The sequence below is a fragment of the Synchiropus splendidus genome, chromosome 10, assembly GCF_027744825.2.
Source record: "Synchiropus splendidus isolate RoL2022-P1 chromosome 10, RoL_Sspl_1.0, whole genome shotgun sequence".
Lineage (NCBI taxonomy): Eukaryota > Metazoa > Chordata > Actinopteri > Syngnathiformes > Callionymidae > Synchiropus > Synchiropus splendidus.
The window spans coordinates 14,168,463-14,187,726 of NC_071343.1; the positions used below are offsets into that span (position 1 = coordinate 14,168,463).

Consider the following 19,264-nt stretch of genomic DNA (forward strand, 5'->3'; position numbering starts at 1 on the left):
TGTGCATCAATCGTGCTGCATGCCAACTGGCTACCAGAGCATCACACTCTTTCTCAAAAAAAAAAAAAAAATAATAAGAACCAGAACCAGAGATTGAGCCCACATATGCCCACAACTGTAAAAAAAACAAAAAAAAACAAAGATTAGTATCAGAGATGTCATGAGTTGGACTTTATATTTATTTGTTTTATCATCTTTACTGATACGATACTTAGCCCATAGCACTTATTTCCAGTATCTGGTATTAGTTGGACTCTGTTTCTCTTGATTTTGACTTTTTGATTTTGACTTTTTGACTTGACTTATCATTTTGACATCACCATCACGTTGCTTTGATGAGTGTTTCAGGACTGACCCTGCTCCTCACTCAATAGCTGGACTTTATAACTTAATCATTATTTGACTTTGACTACATATATATACAGTATATATTTCTATTTTTTTTCTTTTTTTACTTAATCACTATTTGACTTCAAGTCTCATGACTCTCTAGTCTTCTTGATTTGAATCAGTGTCATTATATTGATTTTTGTATCTCTCTTTTTTCTAGAAAAGTCCATTTTCACTGACTATCTTAATACTTTGTGTATTTAGTGAAATCCGTTTATTGACTACGTATTCATTACACTGTTTCATCGTTTATCACAGGGGTTATGTTCTGGGAGAGTTCCGGGAGAAATCCACGAAGTAGCTGTAATATAATGTAAACCTCGATTCCCTCAGAGAACAGATCGAGAAGGGGAGGTGGAGTCATACAGAGCTTTCAATTTCCATCAGAATCTGAGAGTAGAAAAACAACAGCCTCAAGGGTTGAGTTTCTTGTGTTAAAAGTACAGTTTAAGCTATGATCAGGAACTCCAATCCTCCACACTTGCATGTATGCTATGTATGTGAAATCAAACAGCGTGGAGCTACAGTCCATAGTATGCCTGTTGTTCTTTCACAGTAAAACGCGAATAAACTGTCCACACATAGTGTTCTATTACAGAATTTCCCTGGATTCGCATCACACTTCACAGGCTGATTTCCTGTTTGAACTATCCTCTCCATTCCAACTGGAAGTGGTGCAGGCGCTCTGAAAAATAATAGAACCGTTGTCGATTTCAATTGGCGTGGAGGTCCGACGCCGCAGTTTAACCGCGTCCACTTATAGACTTTTTGTTCATCATTAACTAAATAGTAACCATTCATGTGCCTGCGATTTGTAACATTCTGTCAAAGTATAATCATATCTGAGTCAAAGTTCAATTGAACATGAAGCCAGATGTATGTGCCTCTATAGATTCTCAGTACATGATAAAGTCAACGTTTTAAAAAACAGTCTCCTTTAAAGCAAATGTCGAGCAGTGAAGTGAAGCTAGCCCAAATTTGATGGCCACTGGGTAGATGCTTGTAGGTGGTCTTCTCTTACACAGACGTAAAATCTATTGCTCGCAGTAGAACCCTCCAGTCTGCCAAAGTCTCCTCTGTCCTACTGAGCCATTCAGAAGCATGAATAGTTCAAGCTAATGTCCATTCACACACAAATGACCATTGAAAGCAGATTTATTCGTCCCTGTCTGGCTGTTTCTTTAGAGAAAAAAAGGTGTGTAACAAGTACGGCCAGTTATATTAATGGCATCCCCAGGAGGTGACGCTGGTGAGAACTGGTTTCCAAGTGAGTTGGGACGATAAAGAAGGGGGTCAGCTTCATCTCCAGATTCAAGCTTTACCTCTATGTAAATTTTATTGGGTAAAATAAATAATGAGTTCAATAATCTCTGTGGTTGTTCTGGATTATAATTGTTGTTTGAAAGTCCCCACTTCCCTCATTTTAATTTGTAGCCCACAATTAATTTCCAGTTTTAGAAGTGTGCCCACTTCAACACTGAGAGGAGAACTGTCCTGCAGAGTGCTGATAATAGACTGACTCATTAAGGTATTGACTGCAAATGTAATTAAAGTGACATGCTGAGAAACTTTTAGGCAAATCATTTTCATAACCAATCGATATGTACTAATGCGTTCCTTTCCCCCCGTTAAGTAGTGTTGAATGGAATCATTCCTCCACAGGGTTTAAAATTTATTATCGTTAATCTGATGTAAAACTTAGACAGAAGGAGAGCAAGTCAAAAATGGTACTTGAAAAACAGTTAATATTGTAACTACAATGTCTCTCTCTGCAATATTCATTCATCATCACTAGCTACTCAGGGATGGCTTGATCAGTGAAATTGTTTGGCTTTTTTTAACCCTGCTCATGCTATAAATTGAGGGGATGGGTGACATTTTTTCATTCTATGACTTGTCTTGTCGACACAATAAACTACAAGTAATCTAAGAATAATTGTATGGGTGGGACAGTGACGACAATAATCCAAAGAACAAGCTAGCTATCATTTAGGTGTAAACATTGTTTTACCTCTTCAACATTCTTCCATATCTTTTTTAGACATTGCAGTTCTGCAGCTTTGTGTACCAAAGCATCAAGAAAGACAGACCTGACTCTGTCTGAATATAAATCCCTCAGAAGAGCTGTAGACGCGATGAGACACGTAAACCATCAACACTACAGGTCGCTGTATGACCGAGTGTTGAAATCAGGTTGACATGTGAGAGACTCAGCTGACAGGACTGAACGTGTGGTCACTGAGGTGTGATCGGGCGGCGGGGCTGAAGCAGAGTGAGACCAAACATGGAATCCACCGGGGGCCGACAGCAGTGTGTCAGTGACAGCAAACTACAATAATCAAATAGAAACATCGAGCAGGCGCCTGAGCCCTACGTCGACCCAGGCAGCAATGAATAGCGTATTTTACCAGTCCTATTATCTACGACTACTTGCTGTATTCATAGAATAACGGGTTGTTGTTGTTTAATATTTATGAGCCATCATATTCCACTGTGTTGTGTGCCAGACCTTCATTGATACAATGGCTGGCAAATGACAAAGTAAGAGAAAGAGACTGCAAATGAAACAGGGACCTCATGAGTTAATGGCTACAGCGTAAACAAAGGATTCACATTTAAACTGTGTGGAAACTCTTCATTATTGCAACAAATGCCTGTTGATCTTCATTGAAACTGAAGAAAACTAACAGCATTCTGCAGAACATTCGCTTGCTTCTTTGGTTGATCAGTTTGAAACAGCACTGCAAGGTCACAGGTAAGCTAAAATTGGTTCCTTGTTTATTGCGCCATAAGGCTACACTATGGAAAATAGCCACTGCTGTGAAGGATGATAAAGCCATGTGTTGGATAGAAAGTGTGTATCTATCTACCTGCTGCTCCCAGCGCCTGGTGACTCGGCTCCGATTCTGCATCTTTCCAACTGATTGGCCACAATCTGCCGCTCCACTTCGAGTTCCCTGGTTAGCCGTTCAAACTGTAGCTCCTGCAGATGAATCAACAGCAAGATTAGAGCGGTCTGTTCGCCTCGGAATCCTTCGACAGTGAAACAGTTTTAAAACATGAATGAATTTTTCTGTTAATGGTATCAAATGAAAAATTTGAAATCCACTTTTTTTCAGCATTAGATGCCTCTGGTTGAACACACCCACAAACTGTCATTGGAATCAGCCCACACATTGCAGTGAGCCAACGAAAAGCAATTTATTCCATGGTGGGATTGTGCGTCTCTTCTGTCGTGCATTTCAGGGATCACCGAAATGTGACACTCAAAAGATGCACACAATACCAGTTCCGCTAATACAAAAAAATATCCGCACACACACAAACACCCATGAAGAAACACACTTGTGCACCAGCATCATGAGGCGGATCACTCACCATCACCCATATGTGCAGATAGCAGTTTCCACGCCTTGCAATCCTGAGATGTCCCATGTAATTCTCATCACAACAGTCACACACAAACACTCTCACGGCAGCTCTGAGCCTCTTCTGTGACCCATCAGAGGAAGTTTAGACACTCAGCTGCACTTGGAACATCCTACTTTTCACACCTACGCTCCAATGTTCTCTGAGTACACTGAATTGCCCTCTGCAGTGTAGACATGCGCCACTGACCCCCTCCCCCGTAATACTCCCTCCATTGCCCTCATCTGTTTTGGGGTTCGGATGCCAAGAGGAGGACTGCAGAGAGCCAAGAAGACTGTTACAAGTTACAACCACCTTCACTATCGGAGTAAAAAGGCTTTGTACCCATGAACACAAATAAGTGTAAAATTGTGGCTGAGCTGAGGGATGGACACCATGCTGGGCAAAATAAATTTCATTGAACAATAGTCCGGGTTGCAAAACACAGCTAATCTGCCTGACAAATAAAATGCATTTCCTGACACTGCTGAACAATCAAAGCCTGCGGGGGTTTAATGAAACATAAGGCAGCATCAGCAGTTATTACAAGCAAATAAACCCAGCAAATACAAAAATATAATGCTTCAAATATCCAGGAATTTAACTAAAAATGAGTCCAGAAAATACTAGTAAGCAGCAAGGGTCTCTGCAGGGCTACTTTAAAATGTAAATGAAGAACATTTCCATTTGTAAGAGGACCTCGTCAACATGGAGAGTCTTTCCTATTTCTTTTCATTATCTTTAAAAGAGGTGGCAGATAAAGGTGAATACATATTAACCACGATCACAGTGTTTTAGTGCCTTTGCGAGCACATTTATTCATGTGATTTTGGGAGCATCCTCACACAAATGCTGACACATGGGAAACTGTCGACGGTCTTTATATTGGGCAGTTAATCTAAGTCTGTTTCCTCCTCAGTATGATGGGACTGTACGACCAATCCTAACTACTGTGTACAAAGATAATGTTATGACACGAAGTGATGACAACACTGTGGTCTCATGAGATTACAGATTGTAACACTGCAATGAATATGTGCCTCAGTTTGTATTCCAGTGAATGCATTTAACAAAATATTTATGTTGGTTGCTTTACATCACATACATTACCATGTACCCAAGAGACTTTAAATGGTTCTGTCTTTTGGGGGACTTGCCTAAGGGCCCACACTGGATACCTCACCCACTTCGCTCAGTAGTTACCCATGACTTCTTAGTGCAGTAGTTGTAGACCAGGGGTCACAAACCAGCCCTCGAAGGGCCACAGAGGGCGCAGGTTATTGTTCCAACCAAGCAAACACAAATAGGTTGACCAATCAGGTGGCAGCAGAAACAAGCAGTACTAGACTGACAATCAACTGATCCCAGTCTGTCGACATCAGATTGGTGAAAAGTGTTCTCTGGATTGATTGGAACAAAACCTGTACCAAGTGTGGCCCTTTTCGTTGATCAGTTAGAGTTTTTCAATATCCTGCTTCAGCAAAGTCACTATTCTTGGCTTGAAGTGCCTTTGTTTTAAGCTTCTAATCCAATTGTTCCAATTTGGCCGCGTGTCATCTTGGATTTGCGCCTTTATCTTCAGCCACCCACATCACGTTATCCACTGGTAAGTTTGAAACCATATCAACTTCTTAAACTTATTAGACTCATAATCCATCATCGTGTGTTCACTGACCTTGAGCGCACACAATATTATTATATGGCTCAACAAATGTCAAAGTATGAAAATAATTTGACTCCTCTTTGAGGAAATATGTACCAATCTTTACAACATAGCTCGAGAGAGAATAGTGTTGCATTAAAAAAAACTTTCATCCACAAATCAAATAACATATTGAAGATTGTTTTGCAAACATATCACTTCCTTATGTTGTTGCTGAATATTTATTGTAAATACCAAATACCTATAAATTACAATTGAAAAATACATGTCATACCATTTTGCGACATTTTAGAGATTTCTTTCCACTCAATAATACAAATTAAAAGTAGAGTGCATGTCTTTGGTCACTACAAATCAATTAGTAATAAGTCAGATTATATACCTGTAGGTCGGCGTTACTTTGAATCAATGTTAAAGGAATTTACAGTAAAAAAAATGACATAATACAATATAGTTTTGGAAAACAATACAAGATAAAAAGTACAGTGGCTTGGCAGTGACTGCTAAAATGTCTCAAGAGCCTTAAGGGGCAGGTTTTCCCATGCGCTTCATCCCACGGTCTAAAAAAGTACACTCTTGTTTAGTTGTAGACTCTGAACTCTGTTTTGGTAAAATGGAAAGTTGACGGAATAAAAAAAGTTCATATTACTGATGTTTTTCCCAGTCGTACAAATTGGGTTCAACCATCAAGATATGGATGAAACCTCTGCCGAAAGGTGAAAGACGTCAGAACTGATCGCAGCAGTGATGGCCATTAAAAAAAGATCTATGCTTATTTTAGAGTTGTGGGCTCAGCTTTGCTCTGCTGCAGACTGACGGAGGAACTAGAAGGCACGGACAAAGGATAGTAAGCTGTCCTGTACCAACAAGGCCCCTGCTGCCTTTATTTGACATTACAAAAATCCTGCTGAGCCAGATCAGCCTGTAGTCATGGAGCTGATTCAGATCCTGTCCCCTTGTGTCCTTAGCAGGTCCCAAAAAAACAGATGACATACTGCCTGCGACCAACCCCACCAATGTACATGTCCTAATTTCATATTTATGCCTCCTGACAGCACAGGACTATGGGAAATGCCTGGAATGGATGCTTACTCAGCACTATTTTTGCAGAGATATGAATGACTTACCTATTCTCAGAAGCTCATATAAAAAGTAGATATAAAAAATTCATCTCCTGCGCCACGCCTTTTTATGCATTCATATCTCAACTGAATATAACGGAAATTCAATAACTTCGACGAATGTCATGGCATAGTAGACTGCACATGCGCCGAAATGATCATTCTTGGCCGCAACCAAAAACCAGGTGACCAAAGCCAAAGACTGGAAAAAATTAAACATTTTCTCCTTAAAAACACAAACTACATTTAGATCACAAGCATTTTTACATTTACTTATAGGATTGCGGCAGAGCATTCAGCACAAGCCCAACTACTGAAAGACATCACAATAAGTCCTCTGTATGGCGAAAACAACAGAATCATCAAAACAATTTGGGCCATATTGCCACGTGTGAACTCTAGGCGAAGCAGTCAGAAACAAGTCGTTTCTTCTGTGATTCTGCCTCCTCTGCATCCATGCTGCTTTATTTCTCCATCTTAATATGATCGTTATAACACGGATTAAGTACAGTCGAGTGTTGACAGACTCTAAAACCAGTGTACTGACTGTCTGCCACAGACTCATCTGTTCTCTGTAGTTAGCGCCTTGAAGGGGCTAAAGTACAGATAATGTCTCAATAACACCTGCACGCCACAGACATGTTGACGTGCAATGACAGCCATTGTTGTTAGCGGGAATTACAGAAAATGAGGCCTTGTTACATAATCTTGGCTTGTATGACAACCTTGTTTTCCCAGTAAACACGCTGGAAGGGGAAATGACATCACATACAGCAAGCCTTGTGAAACAATTCACGATTGGCCCCCGTATCCAAGGCGCAGCTAGACCCTTCTAGGCCCCTTAAGGGTAGGACACTTGGTAAGGACGGGCTCGGGGAAAAGGGACCCATCAGTCAGAGACAGTATCCATATCTGAGTAACACGGTCAGGACAGGAAATCAGTGTGTTCATCACAAGCTGAATAAGTTTGTGCCATCATCACTCTACATCAATGGATGATTTTATTAAACCTAACAAAATAATAACGCCTGAAGTTGCCGGACAGGAGCCCTTTAAGAGGGACTGTCTTGTGAGCAACTTTCTACACAGTAAAGTTGACCGCAGAAAGAGGAAAGTTCTTTTTCATAACGCTTTAGGACCTACATCCGTGGTGAATACGCTTGATTTGAATGTCAAAAACAAAATTAGCTGATCCCTCTGCAGCTACAAGGGAGCAACAATAAACTGCACGCGATCCATGTGGAGAAATGTATTATTTAAGACAAAAGCAGGGGTAAAAAAAAACAGTGCTGCAACTACAAACCAGCTCGATAGGTGTGTGTATCAAAATGGTAGATGTGTTTGTCAAAGAGGGCTCTTGTATCTCTTTTGAAAGTCAACACTCTACTTCAGTGATCGAAACGTGGACATTTTTTGAGATTGTCAATAACTAATGGTTACCTCACCTGCTGCGTTGCTTATGTCTGAGAAATCTATGAACGAAAATCAAGCGAGACAGAAGTCTATATTTAACAACTACTGCATTATTGACAGTCCAGTAGCAGCTGACATCCTGCAGTTAGCAAGCTAGCTCTGATTTCTGTAAATATTTAACTTTCAAAGTTAAGTGTGGTGGTAAGAAAACAACAGGAGACAGCACAGTGTCTGCTCAACCATGGAAATCTCAAATCTCAAACATATCAGGCTGATGCTTCATTTAGATTAAGAAAGATAGAATTATGGATAACTATCATGTTTTGATTAAAATCAGAAAGTGATAAATCCATGCTGTTTCTGTTGCAAAACTGCTGTGTATCTGCACTGTGGCAGACGCATTCCAACGTGAGTCTGGATCTACTGCACAGTGGGGTGGGTGGGAGGCAGCAGAGGTTAAAGGATTTCTGCAGCAGACACAAAAAACATGCCCCAGGTGTGACTGAAGAGAAAGATTTCTGGACTCTCCGCTCAATCAGGTATGGAGAACAATGAAGTCAAAGAACTTTCTAAACTTCATCAGTCAGCTTCCGGGTCAAGCATTGATACCACTTGACTCATGGAGCTGTGGCAGTGACACACACACACACACACACTATCCAGGGACAGAAAAATCTACTTAAAAGTCGCAAAGACCTTCAAGGTAAACTTTGATGGCTAATAAAACAGCCCTTGAAGAAAATCCATCATGAAGTCAGTAAAGATTCTCAAGTGCAAATAAACCCTCCAAAGGTTTAAAACGTAGACAATTGTAAGTGGTTCAAACAAGAGTGCAATAATTTTGTCATGTTAAATGCCGCAGATGAAAAAATGCTATCAAGAATTTTTAAAGAGATGTGAGTCTGTACCACTATCTGATTTAAGGAGGTCAAGAAGGATCAGCAGAATTATTACATTTATCCTTAACTTAACTGCCTCTACATGATTTCCTTCTTGAAATTCAAATCCATTTCTTGTAAACTTCCAATGGCTCGATTTTCAAGTCTCTGGGATTTGTGGTCTACCCAGCTACACAGGCTAAAATACAGATATGCTGGAAAGTTCACCAGAGCATCGCAGAGCAGTGGCTGAGGGACGAAAACTGAGCAAGCAATGCTTTCATCAAAAGGATCGAAGTTGGTAGCACAGAAATGCCTCACTCTGGATGAGAACCCACGACTTTCTCAAAGCTTTTAAACTATCCCCTACAGTTGAGAGTTAATGTAAATAAAACTCTTGATAGTCGTGCGGACTTTGTTGACGAAGAAAGTGTGTATCTTTCTTGTGCGGCTACAATGACAATAAACATTTAACAGCTGCACCCTCCGTCACTGCCGCACTGTGGAAAACACAATTGCGTGATTATTAAAACTGCATCATACATCACTTTTATTATGTGTCCCGGCTACGTGCACAGGTGTCTGCGGAGTGTTATGTATTCACCGCCTCATCGGCAATTCTGGCAGAGATAAAGTTGTACCCTAGATGCCTCTGAATTATTTGTCTATAGACATATTTTTGTGGATGTGAGGTTCACCTCTACTGCTTTAAGGAAGCAACTGAGAGCGTCCATCAACAATGACGGTTTGTTTTTGCTTCTTACTTTTATGGTAGTAAAACGGCTGGTGACGATGAGGAAACAAGGAACATAAAGCGTCTTGTAGGCAGTAATGAAGACGAAAACCCCCTCATTAAAAGGTATTTTCTCGGTTTCATTTATGTTTCTCTTTCATATCGCCAGACAGAAACCGTCTGTGGGTGTGAACCTTGTAGATGTACGCTGAGTTTCATCTGATCATTTACAGTTTGTGTATGTAATACATCTGATGGTGGATAAACACCAATTAAATGGAGCAGCTTCTCCCTCCCCACATTCTGTGTGAGACCTTGCTCATATACATCTTCATTACCCAACCTTCCCAATACACCAACAACAAGACACACAAGTAAATAAAGTATGAAAATAAATTACATTCTTTTCGCCAAATGGTCTCCCACTCCTCACTTACGATGCTCCTGCAGGGTTTTGATGTTTCTCAAGGTGAACATTAACTGCAAGTTGGAATGCGTTTTGAGTGTGCGTAGCTTTTGCAGGACGGCCTTGTAGAAGGTCCAGTTGAGGCGCTGTATTTTTGATGCCAAGTTCACTTGGCAATAAGGAATTTCTCTCAATTTAGACCTACTTCCTGTAACTGTAACTGAAATTCTAGTTTAAGTGTCATTAAAGAGAAATTCCAAATTTATAATTTTGCACTCCGCTGTTTATTATGGAAAGCAGACAAAAGGCATCATGCTCATATCATGTCACTTGGTAGGTCCCAGGACTTCTGAGGTAGCAGAAGCAAGATTCACCAACACGTTTCATTGTTCCATTACCTTCTCAGCCTGTAGCATGCTTGAGACACAACTGCCTTAAATGATTGGGCATAAGATTATACTGGTGCTAAAATATCAATTTGCCAATTTGCAAACTCTAGTTTGCCTCCAGTAGCTTGAAGTCTGTGCTGTTAATGATGGTGGTTATCGTGTAACAAAGGCAGTGACAGTGATGCTAATGAGTATTAACAGGTTAGCTGGGGAGAGACTTCCCCTCTGAAGACATCAGAACGACAGCTCAGCGCCCGACCAGGCACATATTTGACATCATGACACATAGGGAGCAGATTACCGCTTCATCTCCCTGTTCTTTTCCACTTCCCTCTACATTGACAGCCATCTGCCACACCACATTTAGGCACCCGTTCACAGGTGACAGAATATCTGACGTGGTAGCACTTCATCAAGCACCCCTTTTCCTTTTTGTGTCCTGTTCCCATCATTTACCGGCCGCTTGCCTCCCTCCGTATCTCTGCTTTCCATTGTATACATGGGCACTCTCCTTCACCTGAACTGCCACCCTGCGTAACGGTCATACTCTCTTCCACTCCCCTGCTGCCCCGAGGGGTAATCGCTGGTAGCCGGTCTTCCATTTTTATGACCATATCAAGGCCAGAATGCTTATGAATATTCTTTTCTCCTTGTACCGTGTCAGGCAGCGGAAGCAGCAGCAGGGAGAGGATGGAGATAAGACCAGGGCTAAGGCAGAAAATCGCTAGTCAATTGTAATTAGAGTTCTTTCTCATCAATAGAGGTGGAACAGACATTATCTCCTGCACAAAGAAATCTACCTTCCCACTGCACCACGGCCCGGAAATGCATTGTGGCAAAGCCCCTACCTTAAAGCTCAGCAGTGACCTTAAGTGTTAACTCCTTAATCCGTGCCATATTCACAAAGAAAATGTACACTTCATTAAAACAAGACAGAAGGCAGTATGGGAATTGTAAGTGGCCAATATTTCAGACTACTTCAAATGTGCTAATGCAATAGCACTCCCAAACAAGGTCAGACAGAGGTGCATTCATGCCTGCTTCGGATGAAGGGCTACAGCAGGACACACACAAATAATATGCGCTGCCATGGAGTCGACAAGGTGGAATGTTAGTATTTCCCAAAAGGCAATTTCAGGTCAGGGATACCTTGGAAAATGTTCTGGCGCCACAAATAGCAGGGGCAGCTGTGGAGCTGTTTTACGTTTTCAACATGCATTGTTCCATGTACTTGAACTTGACCACTTGGGCTACAAACATAGTCAACGATAAGGTCATACTCAGAAGGTTTCAACGCCTGGAGAGGGAGAAGAATGTTGAGGTCGGACATACCATGTAAACGGAAATGAGTAGCACAACCAATGGGACTCATGGGCGTGGTGATGAGGACATGAAGATCGTCGAAAAGACGACAACCAATAGAATTTTCAGTCATACTTTTACCACTGCTCTTACAACTTCCACATCTTCACTGCTTCCTTCAACACATGGATGAAAAGGACCTCAACAGGACTAACAATTATCTTGAAGGAAATCTGAAGGACATCTGTTGTGAATGATCAGTACTACTAGTAGATGTCTGCCTCTTTCTAAAAGAAGGCTGTTTAAGAGTTACATTCTTTTACAGACTGAGGTTTCTCAGCGGTGATGCAGGAGTCACTTGATAGATTATCATGGCCATGAACCTTCCATGAATGAAACAAAAAAATTCAATTACAGGCCAAAAGATACCCGCAAATATATATAAGACATAAATGACACAGTAGACGCCAGCTACTTGTCTTCAAGAGGGCACTTTGACCTTCAATGTTATTTAGTCGTAGGTGTCCAGGATGAAAAGATTATTATTTTTGAACTTTGGTCGAGCAATTACTCAACACATTTAAAACACAATCAAGAGTATCATCAAGTATTGTGGGGGACAGGTTAAAAAAAAGTGATTTGCAGCCCCAACACGCGTCAAGGAGTTTTATAGTTGATCAAGCATGACTGCATTTCCCTGGTGTTAAATCACACTTCAACAGCATCCAGCCGTGTCTTGCTTCAAATGTTTCCCCAGGTTTATTTACCAGCATTAGCTGAAGTATTTAAAGTCTCTGATGAAGAAGATCTAAAAATGGAGCTACGTGTTTCAGCCTCCACTAAAGTTTTAAACAGAAAAGAAACAGTTTTGACATTGAAAATATTGAGCATACGTTTCTTTTATGTGGATATAAATGCAACCAGGGTTACCTTAAGGGAAATCAGCCAACCATTTTGCTAATTTAACAGTCGTAAACCGCTGATGGCCAAGTGAGTAAAACCCACTTGATTGAATGTGGCCATCTATGTTGCTCAGGAACAGTCAACGCTACATTGAGCCAGGCGTTGCGGTTGTTGGACGCTGCTGGCCACAATAAATAGCTTGGCTTGTGCACAATCTTGAAGAGTGTCCCTTACACAGCAGGTAAAATGCGAGGTAAATACATTTGGCTCAACACATGGACAAAGAGGATATACTGATGCATTTCAAACTTCAAAAATACTGCTAGCCCATTAAAGTACGAAAGGTCATTTGGGATTTTTTCACCCATGAATTTTTCAATTTAATACAGATTAAGTGTAGCACACAGTTCTATTCACACCTCCACAGTAGCCTTCGACCAATGGACTTAGAGAAACAAGACATTTCTACATGAAGGGAAACCCAATATGTTACCCATGTTACCTGCAAGAACAATTCACAATAGCAGTCCATAACATGAGCATACATGGAACCTTTAAGATGATGAAAAAGTCATGTACAGTGGGCCCCGGCTACGCATTTGCAGAATCATTTGAAGAAAATTTCCACAAAACTTTCACAGCAAACCCATAGATTCGAGGCCGTGAGCACAAGGCATATCGAACAACATTTTATTTTTGACCACACTCAACGGTGGATTATACTAGCGTCCACCACTACATGTAAACATACGGTATACAGCTCTGTGTGTGTAGCGGGATCACTATGCCTTCCAGTGTAGCTTCCTCCGTGTAATTTTCCCAAAACACATGTCCCTTTTCCACTCAACAGTTCATCAGCTACATGATGTCAAATTCACCGATATTCCATGGTAAACAGTCGAGTCTGTTTTAATCAGCCAATTTTGCGATTCATCTTCAGGCCCTAGTAATTTTTATCAAGGGTGAGTAGAGTTATTCATTTTTAAATTCTGTATCTAATGTGTTTAGGATGATAGTCTAGGGTATTGGGAGCATATTAAACATTGTTACAGCAATAAGTATTTTTAGAGGGGGTTGCAAGTATTTTCAATTTTAAAGTATTCCTGGTCATCTTTGGTCCCTAACCCACATAAATATGGGGATCTTTTGTTTGTCAGACTTAGGTTGAATCCATTCAACAGGATTCCTTCCAGTCACCCAAATGCTGACTGTCTGGTAAGGATACCCCCACATCCTGCGTCCTAAAATAAAAGTAAATTACTGAAAAAAGGAAACTAGATGATTGACAAAACAACTTGAACAAAGATCAATTCAACAGGTTGTCAGTTGTCACACAGTGACACAGTGAACTGGCAACCCTTCAAAGGCTTTTGCCCAATGTTGCTGAGATCAGCTTCAGCAATCCATAGCCCTGAAGAAACGAAAACTGGGCAGATAAGAACCGCCACTATACTATGTATGAAAAATCCATCTCAGCATTATATATATTGTAAAAGAAGAGCTCAAGGTCCAAATGAGCCTGTCATCAATCACCTTCACGATGTGACTTGACACTGATACAACATGGTATTGCTACAGTGACACGTAACTACAGCCTCTAACTGTAATAGAAGTAAGAAATTGTCTGACTAGGAGCATGTCTGCTCAGCATGCTTGGAAAGGGGGATAGTCATAGATAAAACTTGGCTGCAGCGGTACCGTGGTAAAAGCGCTGGACTCTGACCCACAAGGCCCTGGAACATGCCTTTTGCCGTGAGCCAATACAATTCTTGAAACATAGAAGTAGTCGTATTCACCGACTTTATTAAGTCATATGAAATGAGCCCCGTTACAGTGTATTCTTTGTTCATTTTTAACATCTTACATTTCATAACTTTGCACTCTGCAGATAAATGTAACGGTCAAACAAATGATCATCTAAACTAGATAAGAACTACAAAAAATAAAAGTGACTTAAGCAGTGCTCAAACTAAATACTAATCTTACTTCAAAAATGACCTTTAACCTAACCAGATATTATTATTATGAAATATTAAATATATTAAATATGAATTAAAATGTATGCTCATTAAAATGCCTTTTAAAATTAGAGTGAAATTGCATTAAAAAAGGAAATCAGAAAAAGGGCACTAGATGAATATTACAACCAAAATAAATGTAAAAAAAAGCAGAACAGTAGTGACTTCAATGTCGATAACGACAAGTCTCAGCACATGACGGAAATAAAAAATGCGAGCAACGCTTGGTCATGTTTGCGCAGATATAGCCGCGCAAAGTTTTGACAGCAGCAGACCACTTAAAAGAAACGACTGCTTCGAGGACAAAACTGAAAACAAAGTAATCAGGTCAAACACTTACCCAAGAATCAGACATCCCCACTTCTAACTGCAGCTACAGCACAGCAATGCTGCATGCTTCGACATTGTGATTCCTCCAAGGTTGGGCTTGCAACAATCGCAGGAAAACACATAAAAGCCGAGTGGGGAAAATACACACACACACGCCTCGCGCTCTCTGATCGCCTACATCTTTCCTCCCTCTCTCACGCTCTTATTTACCTCTCAAAAGTAAAACGATCATTTTACAGCCTCAGCTCTTTAACTGGAATTCCCTTTGAGGCATGTCTCCAACCACTCACTCTAAATGTAAAAGCTCAGCCAGGCAACTCGCTCTTCCTGCTCGCCTACATGGAAATCTGCTCCGACCGGACGAGCCGCTGAGGAATACTGTGGGGAAGGAAGTGACATTGGCAGGTGCTCCCTCCTTCCTTTCTAACCCATGTAAACAATACACACTTTCCTTTTTGCAGCGCGAAAGGAACATATGCGTGCCGTTTATTAACAAACAACAGTCAGTGGGGTCAGGTCACTCAGCAGTCAACTTGGAAAGAAAGGTTTAGAGGGGCTCTCTAGGAATATGACGAAATGAGCCGGTAGTGTTTCTGCCCAAATGTTAGCTAATGGTGTGTGAACAGTTTCAAAAAGATTAAAGAGCTGGAAAGCTGCGGTTCAGCGTGGCCAGAAGGAACAATAAAATGTGTTTTATTATTCCATTGAAGATTTCACTTTTAAAAACATTGCGGTCAGTCAAAAACACTGAATATCAACTACAGCGTCCTTCACGATTAAAGCAAACAAAGGGCAACTTTTGGACCAAAGTTTGGATGGTTATATTAACCCCTTAGTTTTTTTCAATAAATTATTCTACTTTGTTATCAGAAGGTTGTAGCTTAGGATAGAGGTATAATGTAAATACAAATTATCTTTAGTGCAACCCAAAGTTTGAGATGGAAGTAAATTCACTCATCCAAGTTGGATATTATGCAACCATAGTGAATTATTTAACTGTTTTTTAAGCAACACAGATGATGGTGATGGCTGGCTGACAAGCACCATATTAGCAACTTGACTTGTTTAATTGTAGTTGTGTTTTCTTTTGCAATTTTGCAACTATGTTGCTTATTATATAGATTAATGTTGACCTTGACTTGGGTCAATCACTGTTCAAAACTGTCTGTTATTTTGAAGGTAAATAATCAATTCAGAGAGCTAGCGAGAGAGGAATAAACAAAAAATATTTCATTTTTTTAATGCAGCCATGAGCACAATGTTGGTAGAAGTCCAAACTTTAAGCTGCCTGTAGCCATATTAGCTAGACAGATAAATCAGAATGTCACATGGCTATGTCCCATTCGGTTGAGCATATTTTTTGAAATGGGGATTAAGACTTTCGCTGCATGTATGCCCTGTTACGTTCAATTTACCAGAGAAGTCTTGAGTACTGGACGATTATTGGAGGGAGAGATCATCAACTCTTATCAATATATTTGTAATACACGGGTCATTACAATGGAGAGCTTGTAACATGACAAGATACGCTGCACCACATAAATTCACTCTCTAAAAGGAAAAGTGCTAGCATAACTGGCGTGCTTAGAGAAAAGCAGCAAAAAGTGACCACGGAAATAATAAATTAACTTACCTTCTTAAAGTGACAGGTAAGCTAAATCATTGAAAGTAACAATTGTCAAAAAAACAATTAACATAGCAACACAACTCAAGACAAAAATAAACACCAAATATTTTATCATCATAGTAAAATAATGCTCCTTTAAACAGGGTGTTTCTGGCTCCACGCATGTCCAGTTTTACGCCATAATCACTCAGGGACCAGTTCCTTCAATGCCCTCGGGGGTGATAATGGACAACATTTGCAGCTACAACCAAGAGACAGAAGGCCTCTTGTTTCAGCGTCTAAGTACAATATGCTCTGAGTCGCCAAACAATTAAATGCTCCAGCAGACAATGGGCCATAAATGCTTTAATAGAGTCATAATAAGAGGGATGTAACAAGGCTCAATGTGCCGTCCGCAAAGTATGACAGTGAGTGATTCGCTACCTGCTCTTTAACGGAGGCCAAGATGTTGTTGGCGGTGTTGTCAGCCTCCATGTTGTGGCCAGTTGAACCGTTACGGATGGTCAGCAGAGGCCTGTCCCCCGTCACTGGGCTCAGCTCAGGAACTGGCATTCCTCCTGCCAAACAAAAAAAAATGTTTTATCTTCATTCAAACATTTTTGTTTGGTCATGGTTTGCTGTCAAAAGGATGCTTGAACACTTGAAAATGCGGATAAAACAATCAATTGTAGTGCACCACACACACTCACAAAACACACACTCAAGCGCCATATGGCTCGAAAACTGACAATGTTGAAATCTGTGCTTGAATCAATGCCATGTGGCCTTCAAGCAACAGACTAAAAAATGACTCACGTCTAAACAATCTGCAATACATTACAAAATACAAATCAGCCAGAGGAAATGCTACATTTTTCTTTGTGCATAATAAGGCGGCGGGCAAACAAAATATGAATTCACAAATGAATACAATGAATTTGTCTAGTCTGCGGCCTCTGGCCTCCCGTCCATAATTGAAATGAGAAAGTAGTACGGTCAGTTATAGTCTCATTATATCTGCTGACAGGGGAGACTCAAGAGAATGCAGCTTGGGGTTGATGAATATTAACAAGGTGGAGACAGAGCATCGGAACAATGTCTCAGGCAGCAGACAAAAGCGCTGGGTCCTGGAGCTGGGAGAGTTCAGGAGAGCTAGGATTTTACTGGAACGTTTATTGGCAGTAGCGGTCCACTGCTGCTGTTTATAGCAGCCGATAAAAACACATTTTGAGCTTTGTTTTTGTCACACAACAAGCAGCTTTTATTTAACAGTGATCCACGCTAGAGGCAGAAGAGGTGTTCAAGAATCCTTCTACTTGGACACCTGTTGAGCAATATTCCTTCAATCACCGCGAGACAATGTTGCAGCGGACATAACACTACAAAAGCACAAGACATTTTCATCATGTAGCAACGCAAGCATAGTTTTGGCTCATAAAAACATATTGATTCTATCATTCTTTTATATGTTAGAGTTGGACGATACCTGGTTGCAATCTCTGGCTTCCACTGGAGTATAAATTACTTTGCAGAACTAAAATAGATCCGTCAGGTTGATTAATGGATCGTAAAATATGCAGGATGCAAGAAAGGAAATTGGTCCAGAAAGTGAAAAATGTTGAAAAGAAGAAAAAATAAGAGAGAAACTTATTTGTACAGCGGAAGTCATCTGTAGAAAATATAATACATTTAGTAGGTATTCGCCTTTCCCTGATCCATCGAAGGTTTTTATTTAATAAACAAACTACGAAACAAATATTCACTTCAGAGAATATATCGAACCTATGGCCTGGGGGCTAAATCAGGGCCTAAATCAAGTAAATTTTGTGGCCAGCAAGACTAATTTAAAACAAACAACCAGTTGACATTGTGACCGACAAGGGTTTCAGTGTTCAAGCTTTGCTGTTTGACTGGTTGCTTCCTTGCAAGTGAAAACAGATAGAAGGGAATTTTGTCCTACCTGACAATGAAAACTATTCAATGCCAACAGGGAACATTACGTTAGTTAAGACCGGCTTTTCATGTTTGCAGTTGCAGAATAGATAAGAACAACTTATTACGTTAAGTCTTGTGATCTCAATGGCTGGCGTTGTAGCCCTTGTTCTTGAAGATGATTTTCTCTTTCTTTAAGAGAGCATATATATGGAATATAAGACGTTTTGCAAAGTGAATTAGATCTTGGTCTAACTAACTCTACTGTTCCCTACGATCTTATTGTAACACATGGAAATAAGTCTATCAAGAGGCATTACATTGCATCTTATTCTCATGTCTGACCAGTGGAAATAGTATCAGCAGAACCAAAATAATCAAGAAACATTCTAATTAGCTTGGGCTGCTGACTTGAGTGGGTCAGACAGTAGAATAGGTGTCGTGTTAACAACCCATAGACACAAGAGCGTAATATGACCTGGCGGTATGAGGGAGGTTCCATCACCAAGGTTCCTGAGTTAAAGTGAGTCATGCACTAGCCTTGGTGTGAAATGACAGACAAGGCTTTATACAAGTGCAAAGCGTGCTGGTTCACAGAGGATATTCCATGAATCCCTCTGTCAGTCGGCCAAATTCCTTCTCTGCTCATTCATAGTGTAAAGCACAGTGTGGCCCAACACTCCCTCCCACCTTCCCCGCAGTGTCTGAATCAACAGCGCAGACCTTTATGCCCAGAGTTCGCAGCAAAAAGGAAACAGGAAAAACTGTTTAA

At 40.5% G+C, this 19,264-nt stretch overlaps 1 protein-coding gene across 6 annotated transcripts in view; it reads right to left on the reverse strand.

Moving 5' to 3' along the window:
- The window catches only part of LOC128766334 (plakophilin-4-like), a 60,558-nt gene that overhangs the window by 29,294 nt on the left and 12,000 nt on the right, over positions 1–19,264 (reverse strand). For 5 of the 6 annotated variants that reach the window (XM_053877865.1, XM_053877863.1, XM_053877864.1 and 2 more), the window contains exons 2-3: positions 17,005–17,138; positions 3,261–3,373 (exon numbers count right to left, since the gene is read on the reverse strand). In XM_053877865.1, coding sequence (XP_053733840.1) covers positions 3,261–3,373; positions 17,005–17,133 — 242 coding nt within the window. In that variant the 5' untranslated portion in view covers positions 17,134–17,138. Of the gene's footprint in view, positions 1–3,260; positions 3,374–14,964; positions 15,376–17,004; positions 17,139–19,264 lie in introns of those variants that run through there. The other variant, XM_053877868.1, reaches the window with a different exon arrangement.